This window comes from Lissotriton helveticus, chromosome 6, assembly GCF_964261635.1.
Source record: "Lissotriton helveticus chromosome 6, aLisHel1.1, whole genome shotgun sequence".
NCBI lineage: Eukaryota > Metazoa > Chordata > Amphibia > Caudata > Salamandridae > Lissotriton > Lissotriton helveticus.
The window spans coordinates 1,683,445,961-1,683,470,016 of record NC_136067.1 but is presented as its reverse complement, the minus strand read 5'-3'; the positions used below and the strand labels follow the sequence as shown (position 1 = coordinate 1,683,470,016).

The 24,056-nt window shown below is 45.2% G+C and overlaps 1 protein-coding gene across 2 annotated transcripts in view; it reads left to right on the top strand.

The window, feature by feature from the left end:
• The window catches only part of LOC144763695 (synaptosomal-associated protein 25), a 251,144-nt gene that overhangs the window by 104,000 nt on the left and 123,088 nt on the right, over window positions 1-24,056 (top strand). For both annotated transcript variants that reach the window (XM_078649531.1, XM_078649532.1), the window contains exons 2-3: window positions 8,114-8,251; window positions 9,959-10,000. In XM_078649531.1, coding sequence (XP_078505657.1) covers window positions 8,180-8,251; window positions 9,959-10,000 — 114 coding nt within the window. In that variant the 5' untranslated portion in view covers window positions 8,114-8,179. The remainder of the gene's footprint in view (window positions 1-8,113; window positions 8,252-9,958; window positions 10,001-24,056) is intronic.

Genomic DNA, 24,056 nt, shown 5'->3' with positions numbered 1-24,056 from the left:
CAAGCAGGAGATGAAATAAATCTAATATTTCATTCATTTTTTTTAATATAACTGAAATCGTTTGCATGATATCACGCCTGAATTTGCCTGCACCCACCGGTATTCAAACCAACACTGGATTCATAATATCAACAGGCACATATTAAACCCTCTAATAATGAAAGCTATATTTGTGGACGAATAATGACTCTGCATTCATGAGAAAGGCTCCATTTATGAGAAAGGCATCTTAGGAGCTCATACAACTTGGTTAGTAAGTGGAGAGGAGTGTGGCTGACCTACTAGTTATTGATATTGGCCAGATTCACCAACCCAGTTGCAATCCTACACCCAATCCCCAAACTACCTAAACAGCAAACTAGTAGAAGGCAGGGGAATCCAGAACTCTGAGAAGCACCAACTCACTTCTGCTCATCTCTCCGAAACTGAAAAAGAAAGCAACCCAATATCAGTCCTTCTCTGGCAACGTACCCAGGATGTGGAACGCACTCCCGATCGACCTCAGATGCAACCCCTCCTTCTCTTGCCTCAAAAAGGACCTGAAACTCTTTCTTCTCAACCAATACTTTACCGACCAAGGCAACCATCCCAGGCATCAATAACCTAGTAGACTTCCCACTCACTTTGACCTTCAAGGATGGTGGTTTTCTGACTGTGTCAGCCACTGCGTCCTTCTCCCCTCATTGGATACATAAGTATTATGTCTCTTCTTTTGTCTTTATGCATCCTCATGTACAGAGATGTTATGCAATTCTTGTTCTTTTCCTTTGTGTATGTAAAGCGCTCTGATACCCACAGGTCTAGCTAGCGCTATAGAAAACTTTATAAATAAATAAAAATAAATATTTAAATCCTTCGCGAGTCACCGGGTGCAGATTTGGGAAAAACATGCAGGGCCCAGAATTACCAGGCCCACTTCTTCGTGCAGTTCTTTGATTCAGGGCTCTTTAACATTCACATTAAGATGCTGGAAAATTTGCATGTAAAATATTGGGTTTCATCAAAGCCATTCCCGCACCCACTTAAAATCCGAACCGTGCAGGGTGGTACCCTCTCTTGCAAACGAGATTAAGGTCCTCAGTGGGGGTTCAGTGGTATGCTCTGGTTTGAAAGCTAATATATCAAAGTGAAAGTATTAAAACTGTCAAAAATGTGAATGTGGCTGTTTCCAATCGTCTAAAAATGTACAGCATGTTTTTCATTACTGAGCATATTTCTCTGGGACGGACCTGGGTCTTAAAGGTTCTCAGCCTCCATAATCCCACGGATGCCTTATTTCTTTGACTTCTGTAACACTAATAAATTGCATTTCTCACAGTAGTAGGATTCATCTGTCACTGTAATCCAGATGAGAGACAGCCGTGGGGAGGGGTTTGGGCGAAGGAGATTTAGGATTGCCTGGATAAAGGGACCGCTGCATACGACAGCGCCACCGCTTTGCAGTAAAATAGGGCAAACCTCGCTAATCCATGTGACATCTCTGTTTTGATGAATGAGCTAGATTTATGTTTGGTAGAAAATGGGAATAGTGAGAGGAGAAATGCGGAGAGGTGGAGTGGGGGTTGGAGGGCATTTGCAGTGGGAAAGAACTGGCATGCAAGACAGGTGGTCTGGCCTACATGTGCAGTACAGCATAGGTGGAATGTAGCTGCTTGGTACATTTGGAGTTGGTGAATAGTGCAGTGTGGAGGGAGGAAGAGTTGAGAGTTGGTAAGGTGGAGGTGGAGTGAGTCAAAGTGAAGTGGGGGTAGAGTGGGCTGGAAGTGGAGTAGGTAGAGTTGGAGTGGGTGACGGTTGAGTTACATAGTTTGATCTGGAGCGTGTGAGTAGTGTAATATGGAGAGGTAAACAGGTGCGAGTTGGAGTGAGATAGAGGGGGAGAGGCAGAGAGGAGGAGCAGAACAGAGATACACAGCGAGACATGCAATGCGTGAGATGCACTGAGGGAAAAGAAGAGAGGGAGAGGTTTGTAGTAAGAAGAACGGACTGGGAAGAAATGGATTGGACATACGTGGGATGGGGAAAGGATGAGAGTTGGAGTGGGTAAATGAGGTGTGATTTGAAGCAGAGTGGGTCGAGGTAGAATGAGCTAGAGGTGTCGGAGGTCGAGTTGGAGTGGGTGAGAGGTGGGATGAGGTAGAGATGTAGAGACGCAGAGCAGAGGTTGGGCAGAAATTCAGAGGAAGATGGTAAATGATTGAGGTGCAGTGATGAAAATGAAGAGAGAGGCGTGCAGTGGAAAAAGGTGGACTGGGAGGAAAGGATTGCTACATAAGTGCAGTTTGGGAGAGGTGAGGTGTGGATAAATAGATAGATGTGGGTATCGGACGGGGCTACAATATAATCTGGCAGTGCTGGGAGGGCTGGTCCCACAGATCAATCTAGGGGTTGTTATTTAGCTGTTTGTGGTCTTGCTTTATGATCTGGTCTGCCGGTGTTTACGGTTAATTTCTCTTATATTATCACTGATATTGTTTTGTACAATCAAAAAATGCTCACAGTCTCCCATACCTTGCAAAACACTTATACAGCTTGTCTTTGCAAGTTGGAAATTACCCTGATTTGCAAATGTAGGCTACTTTGTTAGCTACCTGATTTGCTGATCGGGAGCACTTATAACTTGGTGCCCAGGCCTATTTTCTGTCCCAGTCCGAGCCTGAGTACAGGATGTGGTACACGAGGCAGCTGAAGTAGCAGACAGATTGAGTGGCCATGGATGGAGCGGTGGGGATAGTTAGAGTGTGGGAGAGCGTAGAGATAGGTGGAATGTAGAAGAGGATGAAGGGATACGTTTGACATGGGACCAGGTAGATCAGGGTAGAGTGATGTGTGTGGAGTGAATTACAAAGAATAAAGGGAAGAAGTGGTTGGTGCAGGGGTTGAGAAAGGGAGAGGTGGTTGTTGAGGGCTAGAAAAGACAGAAGGAGGTGGGGTAATCATGGATTATTTTCCCTACTTAAATGTGAAGCAGCCTTTTCAATGGAGGGAGCACCTGAGAGACTGCTGAAACCCTTAAGGAAACTGTCCCTCCAGCACACCTTTGAGCTTCAACAATAAGGAGATAAAGCATAGAAGCTGTCTGGCTTTTAACAGCTCAATCATAAATGCATAGCACGAGATGTTGTTTTAAACTGTTCTCGTGAAGTTGATGATTAAGAAAAATCATGAATCACCTCTTCACCATCTTGGTTTTAAGTACAAATATGAAATGAAGTGGAAATCCTGAGCTAAATGAAGGAGCCTTGGCAAGGCTGATAGGTCCAGCTTGTTACTGAAATTACCTCTTCATTGATTGATGACTTTTTCTGTGGAGTGATATTGTAATCTCACTGCAATGATTCATTCCTGCAAGGACACCACTCAGTGGCAAGATTTGCCTCAGACATCAATGGAGAGAAGCAATGCATTCACACAGTGCGATATTGGGGAGGAAGGGCCCATTCCTTGAGGCCTTCTGCACAACTCTTCCTCATCAGTATGTGTCATGATTCCTGGAAAGGGCTAAAATCCCATCAGTGCAGTGACTTGCAGCCATCGGAATTGCAGTTCTCCTGGTGTGCACTTCTCCTTCTCAGAGATGGGCTGACAGTCTCTTGGGGGGAGGGGGGCGCATGTGTTCATTAGTAAGAGTAGACATCCTTCTTCTGTGCTTAAATTGGGCCCCTGAGCTGCTCTTCACTGCTAATAGATCCAAGCAGATGTGGTGCATTGTGCCAAAGGTTCACAGGGAGGAGCAGAAAATGCATGACACTCCCCATATGCTTCTGATGCTGAGACAGCATACACACATGACAGCTGCTGCATGTGCCTCCATCAGAAGTTTGCTTCTACCTCAACCCTACTCTACTAGCCCCACATATATTCTGTCATATGAGGATATCTGAAACCAACAGCTGGCCCATGAACACAGCATGGAAGTCTGCAAATAGACTCTTTCCTTAGACAATCACCAGCACAAAAAAGTCATGGGGAAAATATAAACTTCTGTCAAATGGTGCATGCTGAGCCAAAACTGGATGGACACATCAGCAATGCAATGGCTGGAAGGAGCTCACGCAGGCAAGCCATAGCTGAATGAGGGTGATCAAAAGCTCTTCTTGGTGTAGTTTGTTCTACTGTTGTTTGTTATGTAGGCATGACCTCTGGCAGCTGCATGTAATGAATAAAGGACCTTACATCGCAGGCGTTTACAGCGCGGTGCTTACAACGACCGCGTTGTTACTTCGCAGTACATTACAACGCAAGTAGTTACATCGACTCGCTGTAGGGGGCGCGCTGGACTTAGGAATAGTATAATTTACTATTCCAACTCCAGTGTGCGCAACAATAGGGAAGGTATTGGAATAGTAAATTATACTATTCCTTAGGTTAACGCGCCCCTACAGCAAGTCGATGTAACGACTTGCATTATAATGTACTGCGATGTAACAATGCGGTCGTTGTAACAACTGCATTGTAATTGCATGCTTTGCAACGCACGCAATATAATGGCTATTTCCCGTCTATAAGCAGACCCAAAACAATATGTGAATTGTTTTCTAATGATATCATCAGTGGGGTTAGAAAGAGCAGATTGTGGTTCCCACAATGTTACCAATAACAGTAAGAGGTCTTAATGCCTCTGCCTTCTCACTGACAGACGTTTTACTGCCTGCACTGCACCCGGACTAACACACTGTGGGAGATGCAGGCAGGGAGGTAAAAAAACCACAAAAAAACCAAAGGAGATAATTAGGCGCAAATTGAAAAACAAGAGTAGGATTAAGCATCCCCCCGGTAAAAACAAACAAAAAACGCAAAAGCGGGCCTCAAAATCCAGGTCACGGTCTGCCCCATCCTGCTTAGTTTGGATACCAACTCACTTAGTAAAACAAACCAATGCAGCAATGAGATGAAAGAGCAGCCAGAACATATAAATGAGGGGGTTGGATGAGGGAGACCATGGTTGGCAGAGATTTCACCACGTGGCAGTCACGTGCATACAGTGTGTCAGTAAGTATCCAACAACCAATATTACCTAAGAAGTCAAAATGAATTCAAAATAGTGGAAGAATGAATGGAAAGTAGCAGCCCACCCAGTTAGGCACAAAACATGTATGCTTGGAAACTATAAGTAAATACTTTTTCTAACACACTTCTGTAAAAATGCAGGTAATTAATTTAAGTTTAAAATAATTGAACTGCCTGGGAATTAACCAGTGATGTTCTGTAACTTATTTGAGACTATTTGTAGCACTAATAGTGGGCATGAATGGCTCGTTTGCCCTAGGACTGATGCCTGCACAGTTGAATGGGGATATTCGGTACGGGTACCAAAGACTATATCCTCATGGGGGGCCATTTCGGGACAGTCTTACCTGCCACACGCCACACGCCACACGCCGCTGCTGGGGCCCACACGCTGCTGTTCCCCCCGCCGCCGTTGTCATCCACCTGCACGGCCGCCGGGTAGGAGAACTACAGCTCCCAGCAGGCCGAGTGGGTCACTTCCTACTTCCTGGTTCTGCACGCCCGGAGGCGCTGAAAAAGAGGAGGCTCCCACTGAGGAGCGGGGGGCCATTTCGGGACAGTCTTACCTGCCACACGCCACACGCCGCTGCTGGGGCCCACACGCTGCTGTTCCCCCCGCCGCCGTTGTCATCCACCTGCACGGCCACCGGGGAGGAGAACTACAGCTCCCAGCAGGCCGAGCGGGTCACTTCCTACTTCCTGGTTCTGCGCGCCCGGAGGCGCTGAAAAAGAGGAGGCTCCCACTGAGGAGCGGAGGGCCATTTCGGGACAGTCTTACCTGCCACACGCCACACGCCGCTGCTGGGGCCCACACGCTGCTGTTCCCCCCGCCGCCGTTGTCATCCACCTGCACGGCCGCCGGGGAGGAGAACTACAGCTCCCAGCAGGCCGAGCGGGTCACTTCCTACTTCCTGGTTCTGCGCGCCCGGAGGCGCTGAAAAAGAGGAGGCTTCCTCCGCGTCGCGGGACGCGCGCCGGGCAAAGCCCGGGCCCTCTGTGGCCCTCAGAGGTCTGAGGAGGACGGGACGGGTCACCCCCTTTCGATCTTCGCCCTTTGCTCACTGGAAAAGGGAGGTAACATGAACTAACTAACTCCATCAAAGTGACTGCCATTTTTCGGTATCCTTCACTGAACTAGTCTTTAACCTTCCAGTGGCCAGATCATTAGTGCACGTTTGCTTTTTCTCAGTCCCTTGTCATTGTTTTATCATATATATATCTTTAGAAAAGCTATCCAAATCATGACTGACAAAGGTCTTTACCTAAATAAGACCCTCCAGGAGGGGCAGCGGAAGGGGACATTGGATAACTACCTAATCAGGACCACATCGACAATCGAGTCCGTCATAGAAAGAGCAGAAAAAATTCTCCCCACAGATCTTACATCCAGTATCCATTCAGCTATGGTGTTATCAGACCAAACTCAAAATTTTTCTTTATTGGAGGAACTAAATATGCTTTGTAAAACCGGGTACACCAATGTTGATAATGGGAATGACCTAACAAATGCTTCTGCACATGCAACGAAAATTTCTAGCCCTCAGTCTATTACCACACCTCAACTAAACTCAAGCCATCTTGGTTCTCCCCCTCTATTAACATCTAATGATACTATACAACTGCCAGTAAATGCTCAGGTACCCTATCCTAACAGAAAGCGCAAAGGCCCCAAACAGAGGGGAAGATCAGTAAAAAAACAAAGATTGTACCAAAGTCCCTCTCCGGCGATTAACAACACCCTAAAAACACCAGAGGTATGTTCAAATCTGGAGTTGCCCGCAATTATTATACCACCTGACCTATTGGCCCAGATTGAACTTCTGATCAGGTCCTTAATTTCCCCACTGGAAAAAAGAATTGAGGCAATAGGGGAAAGGCTCTGCTCCATAGAGGAAATCACCAGGGCAAACCTAACACTCACAAAACGAATAGAAGGTAATAATCAAGATGAGACCCTAATTACTGCTGACATTCCCATCCTCCATGTATAAAGAAATATCACACTAACTCACGCACCTGCCCTCAAAACATCTAAAACATTAGCTATTTCAAACCCCCCAATAACTCAGAAACCTGCACCTAGAGAAAGGCAGATCAAACCACTTACACCGAAAGAGGGGAAGTCCAACAACCATGATAACACGCAAAGAAGGGCTAAGCACATAGACCTACCGCCGGAGGCAGCTCCATTCGTGTGTATCCTGTCGGGCGTGCCAGAGCTTATTAACAGTAAAACTGAAAGACCGGCAAATCTGCTAAATAAGGTGTCTTTCTGGCTGACAAAGAATAGACCCCTACCACCCAATATTGATGGAACGATTCTAAATGTTAGAAGGGTAGGGTGGTTGGGATCTACCCCCAAGGACATACGGGGAGACCTGGTTTTGGTCAACTTTAGGGACTTTCGAGTTATCCAACATCTCCGAAGTTGGCAGCCACAAACGGGCGATGGCCCAATTGGAACATGGGAACTGTTTGACTTTTACCCCAGTACTACATATCTGCCCCCTGCAAAATCATACAAATAAATTAACCTTGGTATGGGTAGGAGTGGTCCTGGATTTGGTAAGCACATACTACCCGCCTATAATTATTCTAAAGGCTTAGACCTGGTCCCCTGACTTGTTAAATCTGTTTACAGAAGGGCTCTCGTCTGTTTTATTTTTAAATGTGTCATTATAAAATTGCAAATATACCCTATTTTCTAGCGACCGACTCAATTGAAAACGATATGACTATGCCCTGTAACTAAGCTGCTAGGGTCTGCTTTTGTCGAATTGTAAAAATGATTTTATTAGTATAATGAACTGTTGATAACTTTGTTAATTCTGTATATGTAGTGTCCTTGTAATAGATTTAATCGATGTTTGCTTTTATTGTGTTTTTTATCTTGTACGCTTTTATGAATTTTTTACTGAATTCGAATAAAGCTTGTTGACTGACTATATCCTCATGTGTATTTTTGTACTTTTGTGATTTGCGGTATTTCCAATTTGTTAGGCCATAGAATGATAGTAAATCCATGCAAATAAAGATGACTGAATATTCTATTCATTTTGACTGCATCTTTTTTAACTCTGCATCTTTTTCTCATATTTTCCAGATTTGTACATAGTGAGCACCAACACACCCTTAATTGGAATCTCCTGTAAATGCACAAGCAGCCGCCATGGCAGAAGATGCAGATATGCGCAATGAGCTGGAGGATATGCAGCGACGTGCTGACCAGATGACTGATGAGGTGAGGGGAATGTCAACAAATGGCACATGATGGCCTTCATTTACATATATCACTCATACATATATCCCAACAGCATGACAGCCTGAAAAGAATGTCCACATAATATCTGGAGGGATGTTTGCTTAGGTTTCATTGAAGAATATGCCTGTGGTATTAATATTGGGGAAGATCAAAACTGTGTTTATATATTGAAGTTAACAAACATTTATTATAACATTACAACTCGTGGTTGAGGCCTACACTGGTCTTTAAGGACCCTGCCCTAAGGTAGTAGTCTAGAAGGCCTATATCAAGGGAGAGTGTCTTCAACGATGGACGCAGGCCACGACATAAGTGCAAAAATGTTATTAGAATATTCTAACGATTGAGGGCAGAACCTTTAAATGAAGCACGGAGAAAAAGATAAATAAGCATTGGATTTTGGAACTAAAGGCCCCTATCAGCCATGATTGGTCCTTTGGTACTCCATTTTCTTTAAATGGAGCTTTTATGGAGCTCCTCTCATTCCAGTGTTGCAATTTCAAATATGGTCAAATGACTTTGAAGAAAAATCATAAAAGACTATCTCAGACGTATCTGTCAAAACACCAGCACAAGTAAAACCCTTCCAAAAACTAGAAGAAACCAGAAAAGTACACATAGTTTGCCTTCTGATGAAAACTAATGTTAATCAGTGTGACAGAGTTGTGCACAAGCCTTTTACAGTGGATTTTCTAGACTTGAATACTTCTCTGCCCTTTTGCTTGGTCGCAGAGTAACTCAGAATTTCACAAAGATCTACCAGATTTAAATGTGCCTGGTAGAAATTTAACAGCTTCATAGCATGATACCAAGGGGCATATTTACAAGCCCTTATCGCCACAGGAACATAATTTTTTATGACGTTCCTGTGGCGATATACCCTTTGCCTTATTTACAAGGCAGCATTAAGCAATTTAACTTGGATTAGTGCCGCTTGGTAAATAAGGCCCCTTTTCACACTACACTTAGCGTGAAAGGGGCGTGCAATGGGTGTTGTGGTGGGCGTGCGGCCTCAACACCCTTTGTTTGTGATATTGCCCCCTATTGACAAGGGTGGCGTAAATAGGAGGCAATGCCAACATTAAGATCAGAGAAAACCTGGTCTTAACATGGCGAAAAGAGGATAAAGGCTTAATTTCTCCTCATTTTTGCTGTTTCTATGTGTGTTGCTTTGTGCATACGGCGCATCCCTGCGTTTTCAGAATGGCTGAGCGTGGCACTAGCAATGTTTGCTTAACGCCACGCTTCGCCATTCCCTTCTGAATATGCCCCCAAATGTTTAAGCCAGTGATACCAAACTGTGCTAACTTGTTCCTGTGTGTCGAGAATACAGGTTCACCATTTAAATAAATAGAAAAAGGTAACTCTGCTGTTTATAGGAGTTTATTGTTTATTATAGTACTGATGGGTTTGAGATTCATCGACAACCTTATAAAAGGTACAAGTGATGACTCAGCTCGTTTACTGTGATAATGTCACTTCCCAAACTGCCTTACCCAGTTTAGTTTTCATATGCACCCAACAAGTGAAAATCATTGTAGTGGGTCTCACAATATGGTATGTGTTGCATGCTGGATAGTTTGCCCCCTTTATTGTTAGTGTTGTGCACCGCTGTGACCAGTATTGTCTTTTATAAATCTCCTTCATGCCCTTGGCTTAATATTTTTCACACATTTTCTTTTTCAGTCACTGGAAAGTACACGTCGGATGCTGCAGCTGGTGGAAGAGGTGAGTCTTTCTCAGTACTCTGTGTTTCTGTTGAGCATCAGAATTTCACTCAAGTTCCAATGATCCCACAGCGTCCATATGTTTCTACAACCCTGCACTGTGTACTGCATGCACGTCAGAGTTAAGGACAGCATTGATTCAGCAGGCCTTTTACCAAAGGGAGTAATGAACAAGGCCCTGTTAATGGTATTGAGTGTAGGACTCCTGCATGTAGCGAGGAAATGTGCCCCAGGCGCTAAGTTGTTTCCAAGACCCCTGAGGTCAGGGCTTGGGCTGACTTGTCCATTTGATAACATTGTCCTGGACATATTACTATACCTCCCCATACCTCCAGTCCCTTGTGTAGCTATTACTAAGCACTGTTAAAAAACTGCACTTTTACTGGTCATTTTATTCACAGTGGTGGGTCCAAAATGAGTGGGGCACAATTGTCTGTTGTCTCTGCACCTTTAAAGGCCTACTGACGTGGCTGGTATTAGAAGGTTAATTATCTATGAAATATTGCAGGGAGTGCAAGGTTGTACCCAATCATCTAGGGCTAGAGCTCGTATCCCATTCTTGTACGAGCACCAAAAAGAAGATGCAATGCAATGTTTGAACAGGCATGCATACAAATGAGTGTGGACTCAGGCACTCCCATCTATTGGTTTCCATTTCAGTAGGCGGTTGACATCACCGAAGGTCATGTGAGGGTCAGCAAGAGATTCAATTTGTCTATTGTTGTTGATGGTGTGTAATTAAAAGGTGGGGAGAATAGTGGTAATCATGGTAAGTTAACGGATAAAGGATGGCAACTGCTGACTGGGATCTTCCTCTGGAAGTGTACTCTTTCACAGGTTTGTTAGATCGCGACATGGTTGCGGGATCTCAGTTTAATGCTGCCTTGCCATGATTTAATAAAGCCTTATAGCCCGCCGTATCAGGCTATACCAGCTATTAAAGGCCGGCTCCCGCGTTAAAAGCCCGAGCCGATGGCGAGGGACTTTATTAACAAGGGACGGGACCTTAATAGCCGGTATGGCTATTAGAACATTCTGCTACTAGAGGGCAGAATGTTGCCCTCATTACTGCCATGGTTCATACCTGTTGGTTACTCTATTGCCTCTTCCCAACTTGCGTTACTTTGATTTCACATGATCCTTCCCTGCTCCTGGCTTCCATATGTCCTCCCTCATTTGTGCTCCCACTCTTTAAGTTTTTACTGTTTCTCTCGCTCTCTAGCTACTTTCTTCTGATAAGAATGCCCTCAAATGCAGAGAGGATTTTCCTGTGTCTCAGGGTCATCACCTAGTTTTTTTCATGCCTGCCGTGAAACTTTGTAAAAAACAAAAAAATGCCAAGTGGCCCAAATAAAAACGTGGCATCCCACCTGACATTTATTTGAGCCTTATGTGCATCCATCTCATCTAGGTATGACAGGCAGTCTACCACTGAAAAGGAGGAGCAGAGGTGGGGTTGCTGCACACCCAGTAGACGTGCCTGGCTGCCGCTGTGCTATTAATGATACCCTTGTTGTTTTACCCCCAAATATATTTATCTTCATTTTTAGATCTTGGTTTTTGGTATCCTCCTCAATCCTAGGAGCTGGTAACGCAGTTAGGCACCCCATATAAAGTCGTGCTTCAGAAGTTGGAAAACCACCTCTTTAGGGTTCGCTTTAATTCCCAACAGTTTGTGGAGCCATTTCGTGTTTGCTCACTTTCAGTTCGTCTGAGATTAGACAACATGTTATATGCCAGATGTGGCCCACAATGGTTAACAAGGACTTAGGTATAATATATTTTATGAGTAGATAGTGACCATGTAATGATTCCCATTTAGATAAATTACGTATTCATTGATTGATCTTCTTTCTAACAATAACAGGTCAACTCCTTACCACTTCAAAGCCCTCAGAAAGACAGGCAGTGCAACCAAGGCAACATTATTTGGTTGTATATTTCCCTCAAGATAGGCAGAAAATGTGCTGCAGCTATGGCCCTCGTGAGCGAACATCATACACCCCTGTTCAAAGAGGAGCCCTTCATTTACTATTCACTGCTCCTTGCAAGGAGCGCCACATAATGCCATGCAAGGGCTTTTAAAACATATTTTTGGGAGTCTGGTGGTGTTCCTGGCAGTGGCAAGGGTGCCACCAATCTTTTATTTTATGTTGTGAGGGGCTGCAGGGAGTGCAGCAGCCCCCCAGCAACATTACAAAAAACAGTAAGATTCCTGAGTCATTAAATCCTTATTTTTGAAAGCATTCCTAGCTGGAGCTCTATGCTCGGCAAATGGAGTGCAGAGCCCCCTCGAGGTTGGTTCCTTGGCTGCACTTTGTCGCTTGAAAAATATTTTAAAAAATACTCAAGGACATGTTGACAATCACTTTTTTTAAACATTGCACATTGTGAATTATTGAAATACACATTTAATTGTAATTATTGGTCATTTTTTGACAAAGAAAATATATGTGTTTTGTTTATTTTGATATGTTGAACCCTTATTAAAGCCAATAGGACCACGTTTTATATTTTGGATCCTTTGACAAAGTCAGTAGGTCTGTCTTACTTAAAATAACACTCATTATATTCACTCATGCGTGTCTGCAGGGGTTTGGGCACCGAGCCCTTCTACCAATCATTTGCTGCACATGGCTCATCACACTGGGGGGGTCGAACGTTGGGCCTGGATGCTGGCCAGGTCCTGCAGCCACCCCCACACCATGCATGGCCACAGATCTATGTGCTCACTGCCTTCAGTCCTCTCAGAGCCCGAAGAAAACCTCGATCATATTGCATCAAATCTTACAACAAATTTGGCTTCTTTTTCCTTCCTAACTCATGCTAAGTCTGTTACCACCTCCACTGACTTCATTTGGCCCTTGGAAAATGGGTTGCATGGAGACAAGCTAAATCTGAGAGGCAGAGTGAGGGACTGTGGCCTTCAACATACACAGAAAATGAATGTAGGTGGGGAGGACCTTAAACATATTCAAAGACAATACAGTGGAAAAGAATAAAACAAAAATGGAATGGAAGTCAGTGAAAAGAGGCCAATGAGGCTGAAATTGAAGTCACAGGAGACAGCTGGAAAAGGAACCAAATAGATAAGTTAAAATGGATGGTGAGAGACAAGAGAACAACATGAAGCCTGAGTAAGAGGGAAAAACAGTACACTGTTTTCATCAAACTAATACTTCTAAGAGCACTTCATTTTTAAAATGCAACTTTATTGGGGAAACTGAATACCTTCAGCAAGTTTCTCATTGTTTGTTATTCAGCAGTTTACTAGAATACACATTTACCTGGATTTTATATTTACTATGTATTCATTCTATAACATGTCACTACTCAAAGATCACAGAGCAAACTTTAATGGAATTCAAAACCACCAGTGATATCTGAAAAGTCCTATGGGCCTGATGATGATGATGAATCAACAGTTACACAATATGTCTTAGGAGCTTGCCACCTATATGTAGATATTATCGTTTGTCAATCTTAAATAGACAAGATTGATTGGTAACACTAAATTCTCATAATTCTTCTGTGCCTTTCCTATGAACAACTGATTTGGCTTGCCATGTGATCATGTGACTCGCTTTACATTAAAAATAGCAGCACTCACTGACTAAAAGCATCCCCCAACTAACTGGATGGACTGATTGACTGACAGACTGATTCGCTAACTCTCTCATGCAATCACTTACACTTACCTTTGGCCAGCCAGGCCCTTTGACTCTTCATTTGTTTCCTGCGAGATTTGATCTTGCCCATGCAGCATGTTAACAGCACAGATGTATCAGAGACTCTCAGATGCAACTACATCAATCAGTAGCTCTGCCACATGCGGGTGACATGTGCAAGGGCAAGGGATGCGGATCAGAGTAGTTTGGTCGGCTGGTGGAAGGTCAGGCGGTGGTTGATGTAGGAGGGTCTGGCATTGTGATGGACCTTGTAGGTGTGAGCCACCAGCTTGAACTGGCATCTCTTCCCGACGACGAGCCCGGAGAGGCTTTTGAGGTGGGGGTGATGATGGTCTGTTTGGGGAGTTTGAGGATGAGTCTGGCTGAGGCATTTTGTATGGACTTTAGGATTTTGAGGAGGTGGGTAGTGGTTCCAGCATAGAGTGCATTCCCATAGCCCAGTCAACTGGTGACAAGGGCTTGAGTCACTGTTTTCTTGGTGCTGGCGGGGATCTGCCTGAAGATCTTAAGAAGCATGAGGAGTGTGTGCAAGCAGGAGGAGGCCACTGCATTGACCTGAAGTTTCATGGAGAGATCACTGTGTAAGGATGATGCCAAGGTCGTGGTTGGTGGGGGTGGGTGGGTGGTTTGAGGGTCTGAGTGCAGAGGAAGACCATGTGTCGTCCCATGGGGAAGTGTTCTTTCCAATGATGAGCACTTCCGCTGTGTCTGTGATCACCTTCAAGCAGTTGGATCTCATCCAGTCGGCATCATTGGTCTTGGCGTTCTGGAAGTTGAGTCTGGCAGTGCCTTCCATGAGAGAGAGGATGAGTTGGGTGTCGTTCCTGTATGAGATAATGTTGAGTCTGTCGGAGCAGGTGATGTTGGCCAGTGGAGTTATTTAGGCGCTAAGAGGATGAAGCTGAGGGAGGATCCTTGGGGAACTCCGCAGATGATGCTCTTGGGTTTGGAAGTGAAGGGTGGTAAGTGGCTTTTCTGTGTGGAAGGAGGTGATCCACTTGAGGGAATTTACTCTGATGCTTATGTGATGGAGTCTGGTGATGAGGGTGTGGTGGAATACGGCGTTGAAGGCTGCTGAGATGTTGAGGAGGATCAGGGCTGTGGTCTCGCCACGGTCAAGGATGGATCTTATGTTGTCTTTTGAAGCTATCAGGGTGGTCTTGGTGCTGTCGTTGGAATGGAAGCCAGACTGGGTGGTATTGAGTAGGTTGTTTCCTGACATGTGATCAGTAAGCTGGCAGTTGATTGCTTTCTCCAGGACCTTGGCCAGGAAGGGGAGCTGTGAGATGAGTTCTTGAGCCCACTGGGGTCTGCAAAGGGTTTCTTCAGGAGGTGTTTCATCTCTGTATCTTTCCAGGTGCCAGGCAGTGTGGCCGTGGTGATGGATGAGTTGAGGATGTTGGTGAGTGTGATGTCGATTCCCTTCTGTCCCAGGTTGAAGACGTGGTGGGTCAGGGGTCTGTCGGTCCTCCGGAGTGGATGGAGGTCATGATTGCCATGGTCATTGGTGTGGTGAGCGGTGTCCAATTGGTGAGGTGGTTGCTCGAGTTATTTGTGTGTGTCATGAGGCGATGGAGGTCAGTTGGTTGCAGGTCGACGTTGCTGTAGATGTCTGCTTTTTTGTTGTGGAAGTAGTTCGCCTGGGAGTCACACAGGGTTTGAGAACAGTGATTAGTGGTCTCAGTAGCCTACGGGCAGGAGAATTCTCAGAGAATGCTGAAGAGTTATTCTGTGTGATTGCTGCTAGCTTTGATGTGGGTGGTTAGGGAATTCTTTTTGACTCCCTTGAGGCTGTGATGGTAATTGCGGAGATCAGCTTAGAAGGTGGTGCATTCTGGGGGGTTCTTGGTGGTGCACCAATGTCTTTCCAGTGCTTACAGTCATGTGTGAAGTCTTGGAGTTCAGGGGTGAACCAGCTGGCATGTTTGCTGGGTCTTCTGGAGCTGGGTGATTCCATGGGTGCAATTGTGTCAGCGTAGTTGGAGATCCAGTTGGAGAAGTTTTGATGGCTAGCTCAAGGTTGTTGCTGGAGTGGGGTCTGGTGGGTGTTGAGGGCAGCTGTCCATTGGGTCTCAGTGATTTGGGTGGGGGCTGGGTGGGTGGGTCATGGTGAGCCTGTGATGGTGAAGTGGAGATGCTGTGGTCTGTCCTGGTGAGTTCGGTGGCATGGATGAATTTGATTCTGTCGCTGGCTGTAAAGATGGGGTACAGGGTGTGTCCTGCGCAGTGCATGGGGCTGGTGACCATATGCTTGAGTTTCCAGGCGGCTGAAAGAGTTGGTGTTGTTGAGATCATCAAGGTGGAAGTTGAGGTCACTGAGGAAGGTGTAGTGCTTGGAGCCAGCTGCCAGGGGAACGATGAGTTCGGAGATGGCATCGCAGAAGCCGAAGTGGGGATTCGTGGGCTGTAGGTGAGGGTTCCTCTGCCGGTAGATTTCACGTTAGTTCGGAAATTGAGGTTTTCCATAATTGGTGGGATGTCATCTTCAATGGTGTTGCATTGGAGGGTCTCTTTGTGGATGATGGCGATGCCTCCTCTATGTTTGTCGGCGCGGTCTCAGTGTATCGCTTTGTAGCCGTGGGGCGTTGTGGGCGCAGTGATGGGAGTTGAGGATGGTGTGACTCAGTTCTCATGATGAACATCACGTCGCGGCTGGAGGTGGTGATGGTATTCTAGATTTTGGTGGCATGCTTGCAGAGGGATGGGGCATTAAGCAGCATGCACTGGAGCTGATCCGTAGGGTTGGAGGTCATCTAGGTGGGTGCGGTGGGGGTTTCAGTGCTGCAGGTGAACCGGCATTGGTGGCAGGCAAAGGGTCTTTCTGTGTGCCTCTGTGAGGTAATAAAGAAGTTGTTGTGGTTTCTAGGGGTAAGGGCACGGATTTTGGAGGCGGTGTAGTGATGGATGGTAGGCGTGCCAGGGGTTTTGGCGCTGGGCGCAGTCCAGTTACAGACAGGTGCAGACGGGCTTGCCTTTTTCTTGCCAGCAACATGCCCACTCAGTGGCCTCCATATGTAGTCCTGGGAGATAGGAGGGGCTAGCAGTGAGGAGGGATGGCAGGATATGAGCGGGAAGCGGGAGTGGAAAGAGCAGCAGCAGTGGGAGGAGGCAGCCTACAAGGGGCAACAACAGGAACACGCAATCCAACAACAAAACGGAGCATGTGAGTGCAAAAGGGAAAAGGAGCAATAAATAAATTGCAAGAACCAAGTACAGCAACACAAAATGGACAAAAAGACACAGAGTAAATTAAAGGCTCCAGGAGCAGGCAAGCACAAGAGCGGGGGCTGACGCAGGAGCAGTTGGCGGCGGTGGGAATTAAACCTGTGAGGGGCTTGAAGGCTGGGGCCATTGTTTTGTTCCCAGTTCCCCGGGGCTACCGCAGTTCAGGTCAGGCCAGAGGGGAGCGGCACACAAGACTGGGTCAAATTCTCTGAGGCGCTGTTCTCTTTGAGGAGCAATTTGGTCAGTGTTAACTCTGAACGATGTGCAAGATTGTTTTCTGTGACTAAATTGTACTCGAGAATGCTCAGACCCAAAATACTTCATGTTACTGTGTCTCCCAATCTCTTAATCTTAATTGATTGTCTCCTAACTACAAATGATACATTTTACTGCATTTGGTACATCCTCCTTCTGTGATTGGAGTAGATGTCCTAGGGTCGATGATTAGCTTGGTTTCTTCTCTTTTTCTTTGGTTAACCACCCCTAGCTCCAGGTGAATGACTGAGCTTTTTTGCTTTGGACTTCCAAGCTTCTCTTTTTTGAGACTTACTAGCCTGGTGTCTTTTCTTTTACTTTTGTCAGGCTTCCCCTGATGTTGATTCATCAAAATGACTGGGGTAGCGGAAGTGACATCACATGCCATATGACCCCTGCCTGATATCACAGGAAGTGACATCACACAAAATTTGACTAGGTGACATCAGATGAAGTGACATCACCTGCCCTTTGACCCACCCCAATGATGTCACAGCAAGTGACATCACAAGGCATGTGGCCTGATGACATCACAGGAAGTGACATCACATGTCCTTTGGACCCCATGAAATCAAAGGAAGTTACATGGCATGACGACATTGCATGACCTTTGGCTTGATGTTATCACAGGAAGTGATGCATCTAACTTTTGGTTTCTTACATCACACACAGAGGCTGGAAAATCTCTACAGATACAAAAGAAGTACCCTATAAACAGACATGCTTCAAATCCTCTGAAAATTGCAGCCACATACATTGTTTCATGTAGTGTTTTCAGATATACAATTAAGATAATGTAGCAATGATTACCCCATTTAGCGCGGCGGCAATTCCCCCACGGTGCAGATGTTTAATTGTGCGGGCGGGGCCGCGTCGGCCAACTGATGTGCGCAGCACTACCGAGGCAGTGCTCGCGACGGCCGTTGGCCGACAAACGCACGCAAGGGGTTAGGAACCTATCAAATAGGGTACAACATTGAAAAATACCAGGAGCAAGTTAAAATCAGCCATTATCAATATCAAATAACTTATAAAATAGGAAGGTTGATGTGCCTATAATACTCAAAACAAATTTATTTCATCACTTGTTTTTAGAAACTAAGAGTACCATGTAATTAAATCTCAGTTTTGGAAAGTAGATAACAGTGTTATTTTAATGCAGGTCAAGTTCTCCCAGCAACCTTTCTTTCCATTGCATGGTATACACACTTCTAAACCTGTTGAGCCATTGAACCTTTCCAGTTTTACTATCATTATTTTCTTCTACAGAAAACATGTACATCACTGGTACTGTTGCTGTGTTTATCAATAATATGCTCGCTCTGCATTAGCATACCTTACCAGCAACAAAATCATATCTAACAGCCAGAATGCCCAAAGGCATAAATGCTTGCTTTTCAAATGCCGATGTTACAGTACACATTTAAAAATACTTCCATTAATCACTGCTCATTAAGCAAAACCTTGCACATTTTCAAAATCAGTCACACACACATACAGAGAAAATGAATCATAAATGTGTAAATCAGTGTGTACAAAATGTTACATAAGGCAAAGGAGACTACACAGTGTAGGATTCATATGTCATCCATATTGGTGGACACTTTTTAAGATATCTTGGTCTGGAGAAGTACAAACTCAGGATTCAGATTATAACACAGTGGTTAGGGTTGACTTTAATGATAATAATGTATTTCTACCTAAAAAACTTCTCTTAGCAACATCAGGATAGAAATACTGGGAAAAACATAACTTTCTAACCTGAACTATGCAGCTTGCATGCAGCTCTTACATGACAGTTCATAGCTCACTGTGCTAGATTACAAATGTAATCTATGAACTGCACAGTAACAACAGATCCTTTGTGACAAAAGCAGTAACCCACTGAGCTATCCACATAAAATATTGTTCTTTGATATGTATAGTACTCATTCTTTGCAGCAGGCATATTAAACCTCTGTGCTGCCTTAGTTAAGTGAAAACTGGCACTAGACAAAATTCCCATCTCTCTTCAGCAGGTACATTAATAAATCATTAGAATTAACTTGACACTTTTAGTGTTGCCCACAAACTGCTGAATATGCAAGGAACTTTGCTGTGCTTTTGAAACTGTTGCACTGCTACAAAACTGGCTCCCACTAACAAACCCTGCCCCCCACTTCCTGGGGAAACGCCCACCCGTCACCCGATGCCCGATACAGCCATTCCGGCCCTGGTGGTGTTCAAAACAAACAATGTCTGATTGACCAGTCCACAAGCACTGAGCAGCATGCACATGCTGTGGCTACACTGATGGAGTGTTCAATATAAAACAATGACAATTAATGTGTTATTTACATTACTTAAATGATGGCTAGACCACTAGAAGGGTTGAACATGAAATGTGTGATCTTTAACAATCATTTCTGAAGTTTTGCAGCAGGGCATTTGGAATCTTGTGTCCACTCCAAAAACAGATAATCTTATCTTACTTTACATGTTTCTTCTGTTAGAGGTTTTCCCAGGGCCTGAAGCTCATAGGAGTCACAACGCCTTGCACCATCACAATGGAAGTCGTAGAGTCGAGTCTGTAGTTGAGTCGATGTGACAACTCAGTGAGTCTCACTCTCACATGGCCTCACCTGCCCCCTGCAGCCCACTCGTGGTACACACCATTTGATTCAGTCAGAGAGTGATAACTAAGTGAATCAAGTCACTCACAGTCCGGTCCTGAACTTGCATTGATTCTAGTCAGTCACTGTAACACATGTCAAGACCCCCTTGTCGAACGTTTTTAGGCGTAAGGACCCCCTTCTGACAAACATTTCTAGAACTTGGTACTCCTCATCCTCAACAACTATTGACAACATAAACGCCCCAAATTCCCAGAACAGATCATTTTATGGTGGGGAAATAATATTAAACGGTGTTTAGCAAATCAAAAGGTCAGTGAGAGTGGAGCTTTAGTCAAAGGTGTAGCTAAAAACAAAGGGCCTTATTTATGAAGAATTGGTGTAGGGCAGCGCTGCAAGTCTACTTGCAGTGCTGCCCTACGCCAATGTGAAAGGGCAGGAATGTACAGTATTTATGAAATATGGTTCATTCCTGTCCTTTTCACTTGCGTTGGTGCACAAATTGCTGCATAGCACCAACATAGGCAGGATTGTTTTAGTACAGGAAGGGGTACTTTCCTTTACAAAAACAATTCCGAGAGGCGTTTTCCTCTTTCTAAGTGAGCTGCAGAATGCAGCACACAAGGAAAGAGGAAAAAAACAAGGACAAATGAAAACATTTCTCCTCATTACACCACAGTTAGGGAGGCGTCCACTTTTGGAGCTGCCCCAGGTTTACTTGATTTTGTAAATATGGGGCAGCATCAAAATTCATGGGTGTTGCTTGGGAACCCCAAGCAAAGCCCATGGATCACCTCCTTGATGCAGAGTAAGGCAATGCAGTGACACGCACTGCAATGTCTTACTCCATATCTATGAGGCCATGTAAAGCCATGCAGGATGACTTTGCACGCCTCATAGGTATGGTTGTGACGCTTGCGTTGCCTTGGCATCAAAAAAGGTGATGCTCTGGTGATGCAAGCTTCTCATAAATAAGCCCCAAAATATTCTGTATATTTTTTTAGGTCCTTCGCCATCAGGTATCTACTTATAAAATAATGGGCAGCGTAATTAAAAATAAATTTTAAAAGCTGTTACTCAGTGGGAAATGCACTGTAGTACATTATGAAACCTCTATTAAATCTTGATTGGTGCAGTGGAGAATAGTGACATGTATTTTTAGTGCTACAAGGTCAACGCCTATGATAGAAAGCACTGTAAATATGCAAGTCATTATTTCATACTTGCATTACACATAGTGTAAGATAGAGTGCTGCAAATGTGCAAATTGCTTTACAATAAAATAGGCTTCCAAGATGTAGATTTTCTTTTTACATAACTGCACCTTCAACACCTCTTTAGGGGTACTAACGGCTGTGTAAACAGTAAATGCAGCTAAAATTAAAAGCAAGCACTTCACAGCCCAGTTGTTAACTCTTTGTACTTCCACTCTAAAAATCTCTGACATCATAAAGCTTGGAGCGATTTGAACAATTAAAGCCAGTACCTGCTCCCAAGAACCCTTTACATTTGAAGATTAACTGTTAGCCACATTTGCATTTCATTCAGGCAAGCAGGCACTATGGCACAAAAGCTTTTCACAGCTCTAGAGACTCAATTGCTAAAACTTCACCTGATAACGATCTAAATTAGCGGTCCCAGTACAGCTGTCTTTTTCGCAAATAAAAGCAAACATTTTGGATTGCAGGCATAAGTGAAGCTGGGGAATGCACAACCCCCTTCCCAGGACTCCACAGTCTCTGTGGGGGTTGCACCACACAGATTGAAGACCTCTGCTCTAGAGTCTTGACACCCAGCACTCATGCAGAAGGCACAAATCTGACTCTACTTTGACTCTGAGGCCTCACCAGTGAGGCTTTTACTGCTGCCCAGGGGCTGGCCAATAATTTTTGCCAATGCCACCATCATCGGTAATGCTTTCACGCTACAAGATTGACGGCCCTAGGACTCTGGCAGCAGTCCCAAACACGGTGGTACACTTACCACACTAGGCACCATGTCTTCAGCTAGGGTAGGGTGCAGGAGGAGTGCCCTTGCACTTACACACATGTGCTGCTACCTGCAGCATGTGTAGTTATTCACTGCCCAATCATGCCCAGCCATGCTGCTTGCGGTTTGTGCTCATTCGCTCAGCTTCCTGGCCCAGGCCTGCAGCAGATACATGCAAGGTATCAAATCAAGGACTCCGCCGGCCGGCCAGGGCATCGCCATAACAACCAGTGAGACATGTTCTTTCCCCACCCAAGCTATCCTGATGTCTCTGCAGGCAGAGCTGCAGCACAACAGTGCAATCAAGTGCTGCTCATACTGTGGCTGATTTTATGCCTCTAGAGCGCACGCCAAGGCTGACAAACAGCCTGGGGTCGCAAGCAAGTTGGCCGGGCTGGCAAGGGGTGGCTTAGGGGTCACGGTCGCAACCCTTGGTGACCCCTAATTGACGTCCATGCTTCCCCTCATTCTGGTTGAATTACCAACCATCTCTTCTTTTACTGTGGCAGGCCAAGATCCTCTTCTTTGAGATTGACCGGCCTGCTTATATCTTTCCCTTTTTGGGCCAGGCCTCATCACATCTTCTTTCCACTTACTGTGAAAATGCATCTGCCATGTAAAACAATATTACTCTTGGCAATTTGTCTCTGTGGTTCTACAGCCATTAGTCTACTCTCCACAGTTTACTGTAGGCTTCGTTTACTTTCTTGCTCTAACCTTGCTGAGCTTTACAAATGTAATTGAAAAGTCTTGCCATTTGTGATTGCATCAATCAGAGATGTTCTTTAATCTGCTGTAAAACAGTCTGAACGCTATTAATTTTTGGAATTAATTTTTACTACGTAGGGGCCGATTCCGATGCGGGCAGGAAGGGCTCCGACCGTCGGTTGGTAGCCTTTCTGCCCGCACCGGAATGTGCCTTTCGGATTCCTTTCCGACCGAGCCATTCTGATGGGCTCGTGGGAAAGGAATCCGACTCGCTTTTCCGGATGGCGTCGTAAGCCATCTGGAAACCCTTCAGTATCCCTCGGCCGGATCTTTCCGGCAGAGGGAGTATGATGGCAGTTTTTCTCTGACTTTTTGTGCCAATCTTTCTGTCACAAAAAGGCAGTGGGAAATTGTCTTTGGGGGGCCCCCAGCAGGGCCCCCATGGGTGTGAGGCGGCGTAGGGGGCACCTACGATGCCCCCTTGTTGATCCCTTCACCCAGCGGCAGGCATCTTAAGGTGCCTGCCATGGGGTGCAGGTATGAACTGCACCCCTGCTCTTTCAATGAGAGCATGCATTCCATTCGGAATGCATGCTCTCACTGAAAGTTATAGGCATGCGACATAACAGGGTTCGGTAGCATCCTACTTGCAGGTCTGTAACCTACGACAGGAGGTCGTTCCGTTACAGTTCCTGACCGAAGTCGGAATAAGGCCCTTAGATGTAAATTGTATTTAGGTATGCTTGCAAATCACCAACTTACCATTGGATAGCCTATTTTTCGCATATTTTAGGACTGGGTCAACTTACCAATGTAAATACTGTTCTAGGATATTTGTAGGCAAGTGCATGAAAGCGAGATACGGTGCTGGTCGAAATATATGGGATGGATAGCCTACATTTTGAAATTTGTTTCTGCAAAAGATGGTTTACAAGCTATTTTTTCACTTCCATCCTTGCAAATTGAAGGGAAATGACTAGAAACCCAAGTTCATTCAATGGCTCTATTGCTTGCTTGACACTTTTCTGCACTGAACCATTGATGGGGCAGATACACATTCATAAAAATAGGACATTATCTTTGCTGTGATCTTTTCTTTAATCTGCTGTGAAACAGTCTGAACACTATTAATGTTTGGAATTCATTTTTACTACTTAGGGGCCGATTCCGATGCGGGCAGGAAGGGCTCCGACCGTCGCCGTCGGTTGGTAGCCTTTCTGCCCGCACTGGAATGTGCCTTTCTGATTCCTTTCCGACCGAGCCATTCTGATGGTCTCGGTGGGAAAGGAATCCGACTCGGTTTTCCGGATGGCGTCGTAAGCCATCTGGAAACCCTTCAGTACTCCCTAGGCCGGCTCTTTCCGGCAGAGGGAGTATGATGGCAGTTTCTCTCTGCCTTTTTGTGCCAGTCTTTTCGTCACAAAAAGGTACTGGGAAATTGTCTTTGGGGGCCCCCAGCAGGGCCCCCATGGGTGTGAGGCGGCCTAGGGGGCACCTACAATGCCCCCTTGTTGATCCCTTCACCCAGTGGCAGGCATCTTAAGGTGCCTGCAATGGGGTGCAGGTATGAACTGCACCC